Source organism: Pistacia vera, unplaced genomic scaffold (assembly GCF_008641045.1).
Source record: "Pistacia vera cultivar Batoury unplaced genomic scaffold, PisVer_v2 Contig347, whole genome shotgun sequence".
Classification (NCBI taxonomy): Eukaryota; Viridiplantae; Streptophyta; class Magnoliopsida; order Sapindales; family Anacardiaceae; genus Pistacia; species Pistacia vera.
In genome coordinates, this window is record NW_022196165.1 from 138696 (window position 1) to 146526 (window position 7831).

Genomic DNA, 7831 nt, shown 5'->3' on the forward strand with positions numbered 1-7831 from the left:
AAAACTAGCATATTGGATCTTCTCCCAATCTGTCATGGGAAAAAGTGTTGTCGTGCACTCCACAGATCTAATCCATTCTTTTGCCACTACTAGGTCAGTCGTACCTCTAAATTCTGACGGTTGATGCTGACTAGGTAACCCATAAATAGGCTCAAGATGACTCTGCACTATCAGAGGTGCCGACCTTTCTTTCTCATCTCTAGTGGTTGGCACTACTGGTAGACAAAACGGACTAAAGCTGCCTTTATATAGTTTTTAGACAAAATGGCAAACTTGTAAATACGGGTAGTCGAAATTAGGGTTGGAAATGCAACATTTTTACATTCTGTGTGATTTGCGCTGCAACAAGGTTTAGTTGTGTCATGGCATAGTTTAATTGTGCCCCAGCTCATTTTAATTGCTCCCCGATGCATTTCCACTGTGGGTCAGTTGAATTACACAGCGGCGAGTTTACGCTATGGCGCAAAGTTAGAATTCCAAACTTTTACTTCTGGCCTTGATTTATCCGCACTCAAATGAGTCCAAGATGTCTGAACACCAAACAAACATGAATAATCCATTCTTTTACACCTGAATACCTGAAAAACACACACAACCTGTGATTCAGGAAAACAACGAAACATGCAAGAATTCACATCATAAATCATGCATTAAACCTTAAATTCCTTACAGTTTCACCCCTAAATAACTAAATAAATCTGCATTTCCAACATGCAATGGGGACCATGTTCAGTTGAAGCAAACTTACTATAGTAAACACGTTCCAAATCAATAAAAAGTCAAAATTAAGTACAACAAGTGTAAACAACTCCCTGTTCTACAAGATTCTAACTCCACCCTCTGATTACTCCAACATTCTGAGTCCAAGAAACCACCTGGAGAGCTCAAGCTCTACTCAAGCGTCAATGGCCAAAATCTACTTTCAGCTCCATAGCTTGAACTACACTCAAGCTTTCAACAAAGGAACCATGTTCCAACAAAAACACTCAAGCAAGATAAGAGAATGTTAAAGAACAAACAAAGGGAACCTAAGTAAATAAACTCTATAAAAAAATTCAAAGAGCATAATAATTGAAACATCAGGTTCAAAGAAAATGCAAAGAAGAAAAGATATTACATAATCTTTGCTCCACAAATCCCTAGTACACTCAGCCGACAATGTCTAACACATGTTGGACTTTTTAGGAAAGATTCCAACAACTTTGTTGGACCACTTTTGAAAAAGCATAAACAACTTTTCTGGATCAGTTCTGAAAAATCAGACATCTATAAATGGACCTTTCATGTGCCCAAATTTCAGAAATGGAAAATAGTCTAACAAGTAATGGAAACATGACACTTGTACTAAGAGATTTGATTAAGAAAATGTTTACACAACTGAGTAATATGTGCACACATATTTGCAATATGTTCAGACAAAGGAAATATGCACACATGTATGCAATATGTTACGACATGTGTAAACTACAAACATGATTGTGCCTTAAACAACTTAATGTACAAACATCAGAAAATAATATGCACACATAACTTCATAAGTTAACAAAAAACCATATAAGTTCAAAGAAGAAATTTTGTTTATTCATTTTTAATTAACATTTCAATAAAATTTATTACAATCAAAATTTTAAAATAATAACAATAACAATATTGATAATAATTTATAAAAAAAAAAAAAAAAAAAAAAAATTGGCATCATAAGGATCAACTTGCATACTTTAAACAATAGTAATAATGTCACCGTAATTAGATTATATTAAAACAAAAGAAAGTAAATTTAACAGTGTATCACTAATGTACATATGTAAAACAGGGAACAAGTAAACAAAAATATTCACGGGTTGAGGCCCTGTATCTTATAATCATGTTTTCGTGGACTAACCTATATTGTTTCAAAGATATTAATACTTGGGAAGTGATTTTCAGCCAGCATCTTCTATTTTAAGTGAGGATGTAAGCGTAATAAAATAAATTATTCTTCTTCCTCTATACTTTTATTTTAAAGCTTTATATTTGTAATACCCTTTTTCTAAAGCGCTCTGGCATGCTGTTCAAGTTAAGGGTAATTTAGAGCCCCGGCTGGTGATTGGGGCACTCTTATTTCTTAGTGTGCTCATAGTTTCAAAGGCAAGAATATTCTTACGGTTATTGTTTGGGGCTCTAGTTTATGCTATTTGGCAAGAGCAAAATATTAGGCTGTTCAAGCATTAGTGGAGGAGCTGAAGTAGAGTAGAGAGGATGATATTTGAAACTGTTCATCTTAGGCTAAGCAGCCAGACCCTCAAGGACAGTTATAGAGTCCGGCAAGTTGTTAGGGCTTGGAATCTGCCTTGGAGTTGCATAAGAGTTGATGCTTGAGTTTTTTGATCTTATGGAGTGGAGGTTTTGAGAGGGAGTGAATGATGAGGGGTAGTTACTGGTGGCTCTTATTGGGTTACCAGGGGGCAGGTGTTGGGCAAAGAGAAGAAGTTTAGGCCCACGATTTGGATGAAAGTTTATAATATATATATATAGTAGGCCTTTTGTTACTGGCCTTACAGGTCCTATGTTTTTTCAAAAGAGTCTTGGAGGCAGTTGTGTTGATGTTATGCAATCCTAATTTGAGTATAGGAGAGGACTGCATCCTTTCCCTTCTCAGTGACAACATGTGGAAGATGACTGGTATTTTGAGGCGATTGTCTTATGTGGATAATCTCTTGGGTGCTTGCTGCTAGCTGTCTTGTGTTTTCTCTAGGTGTTGGTCATGGTGCAGGAGATTGGCAGGTGGCATGGTATTTCGTTTAGGATACTGGTGCATGGTTTTTTGCTTTTGCCTTGATTGTGTTGTGTTTGGTGGGTAGGGACAATGGCGGACCCAGGATTTTTGCTGAGGGAGGCCTTTGCGGTTCTACCATTGTTGCCAAACAATTAGTGAAAACTTTAAAACCAAACCTTAAGCAAAGAGAATAGTACAATATCAAGAACTTGAAAGAAAAGAATGCAATAACACATTACTTTCCTACTCTTTTCTACTCGAATAATTCTATGAGAAGCAAATTTTTGAGTAAATGTCAACCAAAACTTAAATCAAGTCAACGTTGCATTGACTTTTAATGTGAATTAATAAAAATAAAGGGGGAATTTTCTTGGTATAAACATAGATAATGAATCAAATTTCTTTAATAATTTTGAGCAGCTGAACGGTGACGTTTGAAATGTAGGAAAGTGGTGGGTGAAGGGTGAAGAATAACGTCCTTTAAAATATAGTTAAAGTTTTAATTTAGGAAAGTAGGAACATTCTTAGACCCAAAACACAAAATAAACTCACAAGATCCATGTCTTTATCCCTCAAATTAGAATAAAAAACCTCCAAAAAACAAGCATGATTCAACCCTAAAATAAACTAAATTGAAATAAGCAATACACATACCTAAAACTGATAAAACAGAAAATAGAGCTAATTGTGGCACATTGAGTAGTGAAAGCTTTAACAATTTTAGTCTTCAAAAGTTTTAAGAGTGAATATCATGAGAAAGAGAAAGAGAGGACGAGAGAGAAAAAAGTTTTACGGATAAAATCATAAAAAACAAGCGGAGCCGTGGAGAAGAAGAGTGGAGAGAGTTTTGAACTTATAATATGGGTTTGGAATATATATACTAATAAAAAGTTTTTTGTGGGCTTGGATATATGTGTAATAGTTTTTATTTTCAATAAATTTGAGAATAGGTCTGGGTATATATATTTATAGCACATTTTGGTAGGCCTATATATTAGTAATTTTTTTTTTTTTTTTTTTTAAATATGAGGCCTACCCTCAAAGCGGCTAGATCCGCCCTTAGGCAGGGACTGTGTTGGTTCTAGGAACGGTCTGCCAAGGCATCTTTGACAGACTAGCTAGTAGCCTCTTCAATACATATGGTTGCTTTGTGGCGAGTTTAGACTTGTGGGGACTCCTGTTAAACCTTACACTTTGGTTCACTAGGATCTACATAAGGATTCTTTGGCACTTCGGAAGTGATTGCATCCATTGTTTGCATTAGATTTCTTTTGCATCAAGGGTTGGCATTTCGTGGTCATGATGAAACTGAAGACTCAAAGAATCAAGGTAACCTTTTCAGACTTCTTCATTTTCTAGCTCAGCATAATGAACATTTCAAGAGTGTTATTTTGAAGAATGCACCTGGGAATCTTAAATTGATAGCACCAGTGATTCAGAAAGATATTGTGAATGCTGCGGCAAATGAAACCACAAAAGCTATCATTAGTGATCTTGGAGATGACATATTTTCAGTTTTGATTGATGAGTCTCATGGTGTGTCAATTAAAGAACAAATGGCTATTGCCATACGTTATGTAGATAAAAAGGGTTATGTACTTGAGCTATTTCTTGTCATTGTACATGTTAGTGACACAACTGTAGTATCACTTAAGATGGCTCTTGAGTTATTATTTTGTAAGCATGGATTGAGTTTGTCAAGATTACGTAGACAAGGTTATGATGGGGCAAGTAATATGCACGGAGAATTTAGTGGTTTGAAAAGTTTGATTTTGAGGGAGAATGAATATGCTTATTATGTTCATTGTTTTGCTCACCAACTTCAATTGACACTAGTAGCCGTTGCAAAAAATCACATTTCTGTTGCTTCATTTTTTAGCTTGGTTACTAATTTGATAAATGTTGTTGGAGGTTCATGCAAGCGTCGAGACATGCTTCGAAAGAGCCAAGTTAATAAACTTGTTGAAGCACTAGAAATTGGTGAAGTTAGTAAGGGACGAGGTTTGAATCAAGAGACAAGTCTAAAACGAGATGGTGACACACGTTGGGGCTCGTATTATTATACATTGATCAACTTAATCCTTTTGTTATCCTCTGTGGGCGATGTGCTTAAGGTTATTGAAGAAGATGGTTTAAATCCTGAATAAAGGGGTGCAACATGTAATCTATTAGATTTAATCTATTCCTTTGGTTTTGCATTTAACTTACGTATGATGAAAAGTATATTGGCAATTACTAATGAGCTGTCGCAAGCACTGTAGAGAAAAGATCAAGACATTGCAAATGCTATGGCTCTAGTCAAAGTTTCCAAACAACGATTACAATTGTTGAGAGATGAAGGATGGGAATCTTTGTTGAGTTTAGTTTCTTCATTTTGCCAAAAGCATGATATTGCCATTCTGAATATGGATGATATGTTTGCAATTTGAGGGTGGCCACGACGAAGAGTTGAGCACATGATAAATTTGCATCACTATCGAGTTGAATTGTTTTATATTGTGATAGATATGCAACTTCAAGAACTTAACACTCATTTCACTAAGGTTAGTACTGAGCTACTTCTTTGTATGGCATGTTTAGATCCAAGTAATTCATTCTCTGCTTTTGACAAGCATAAGTTGATATGTTTTGCCTAATTTTATCCATCTGATTTTTCTACATTTGAGTTGATGGTACTTGAGAACTAGGCTGAGACTTATGTTATTGACATGCATTCTTGAGATGAATTTGCTAAATTACAAGGAATTGGTGGTTTGGCTAAGAATTTAGTTTGGTTTAAAAAAGACATTTTGTATCCATTGGTGTATAAGCTTGTGAAACTTGCATTGGTTTTACTAGTTGCGACTGCGACCGTTGAAAGGGCTTTTTTTGCACTGAATCTTGTGAAAAGTCGGTTATGCAATCAAATGGGGGATCAATAGATGAATGATTGTTTGGTCACCTCTATTAAGAAAGATGTATTTGATACAACCGATGATGAGATGATTATCCGATGTTTTCAGAATATGAAAACTCGTCGAGGACAATTGTAGAAAAATTGTGTTTTTTGAAGATATGTATTTGTATTTTGTAACTTTTTGTTGAAGCTCATCCTAATGAAAAAAAGTATGGTTATGATTGGTTAAAATTTTTTTTTGTTTATTTTTTGCCCCCATCGAATGAAATTCCTGGATCTGCCATTGGCACTTTCGTCTACTTAGGCTAGGGCTATTGGATGTGGTGTTTTTGACTCTGGTTGTGCTGGGCTTTCTATTTTTGGTGCTTGGCTCATTGTGTTTAACTTATGAAGACTGATTTGTAGGCTGGTCTGTCATGTACAAACTGTGTAGCTGCTGTTTTTGTTTGTCCAGTTGGCCTTTTTTTTTTTTTTTTTTTTTTTTTTTTTTTTTTTTTTTTTTTTTTTTTTATTTCTGGTCATATAGTATAGACTTCTTAGAGGCTAGGTTGCTTGCTTTGATGATTGTAAATCTGTGCGTCTTTTTTTTTTATTCTTTTTGCTTTATCGCTTAGGCTTGTCCAAGGATCTTGACTTTATAAGGGATCTTTCTTGGGGTCTCATTCTTTCATTCTTTATAAATTACCTTTAACTTAAAAAAAAAAAAAAAATTTAATTAGGTTAATGAGAATTCATGATTTCATAAGTAAATTAAATTTCATTGTAATTATCAAAATTATTTTCCTTTGTAAAAGGACTAATTTTTAGATCGCATATATTTCAAAACCTAAAGCAAATGCAAGTAAATTTGATAAATTTTTTTTCAATTCTTTATTAGTTTCTTTCTTTCTTTCTTTCTTCTTCGTCTTCATCTTCATCTTCTTCTGCTTCTTTTTCTTTTCTTTTTAAGTTTTATATTTTGGAAAACTACAACGAACTACATTGTTTATTTTTACTTTTTTTTTTCCTCTTTAGTGTTGATAAAATTGAAGATTTTATAGAAATAAAGGATATTAAAAGATTTCAGATCTTGAGCAAAATAATTAACATTTTTATAAATTCTTCCTGAAATGTTTTAATATATATAAGAACCATTGTTAATATATATATATATATTAAATGGGGGGGGGGGGGGGGGGGGGGGGGGGGGGGGGGGGGCGCGGGGCGAGAGGGGTGGGTGGGTGTTGGGGTGTTGGGGGCGCGCGGGCGGTACTGGGTTTTACTGAGGACATAAAAGTTGGGGAAAAATATTGTTTGACGAAAATTTAGTCTAACCCAGTTTGATGAACCCTAACGAGAAAGACCATGATAAATAGGTTTAAAATATTGGAATAAAATGTCCAAAATTAATAAAACAAAGCAAATGGGCATACTAAAGCTTTGAGCCACCTAAAACCTAAACTCAAGAAGTTTGCATGATGGGAATGAGGAGGCCTAACTATGTTAATATACGGAGCAGCTGGTAAGGCGAGCGACACTAAAAGAGATATAATTTCCAACCATGTTATACTCATCTTCTATTCTAAGTTAACTTTTCACTATCTAAATTATAGGCTAGTGCCTTCTCCACCACTTTGACATTTGGCATTAGCCATCATCTCAAGCACCTTTATGCCGCAAAGATCACAACAATATAGCTCTAAAAATCCTTCTAGTGTTTAGGGGGAAACGTCTATATAAATTCCTAAGGGGTTTTGTAGATGTAAACTCCAAATCATATGCAAAATCCCAATTTTTCTTCTATTTTTATCTTAGTATTTGATTTAAGCATTGGAGGAGTTATGTTGACAAAACCAATAGCCTATCCTATCGACATCCCCTAATGATAACTGTTGTGTGTGATTTTTTCACTAAGCTCGGAGTATTGTGAGGTTATAGCCCAATCCAGAACCAGCTCGACTCTACAGATTGTTTGACCCAACACAAGCTCGTCAACTTATAGCTCGACCTAGCACAAGCTAGTTGCGACCAATCCTTACAGTTGTCCAACCAATTCACAGATAACTTCAGATCCCGGCTATCTCGAGAAGGATCAGATCGAGAACAATCTTTACGCAATCACAACACCTAATTGCGAGAATATCGGAGTTGTATTTCAAACTTAAATGTAATCCCTTTTTTTTTGCTCTTTCCTTTGTATA

At 35.0% G+C, this 7831-nt stretch overlaps 1 protein-coding gene across 1 annotated transcript; it reads left to right on the forward strand.

Annotated features, from left to right (window-relative positions):
- Positions 1 to 2743: 2743 nt before the first annotated feature.
- On the forward strand, positions 2744 to 4902 carry LOC116139092 (zinc finger MYM-type protein 1-like). Its single transcript, XM_031424769.1, has 2 exons — positions 2744 to 2771; positions 4037 to 4902. Exons 1-2 carry the CDS (start codon positions 2744 to 2746, stop codon positions 4900 to 4902), a joined length of 894 nt encoding a protein of 297 aa, XP_031280629.1.
- The last annotated feature ends 2929 nt before the right edge of the window (positions 4903 to 7831 follow it).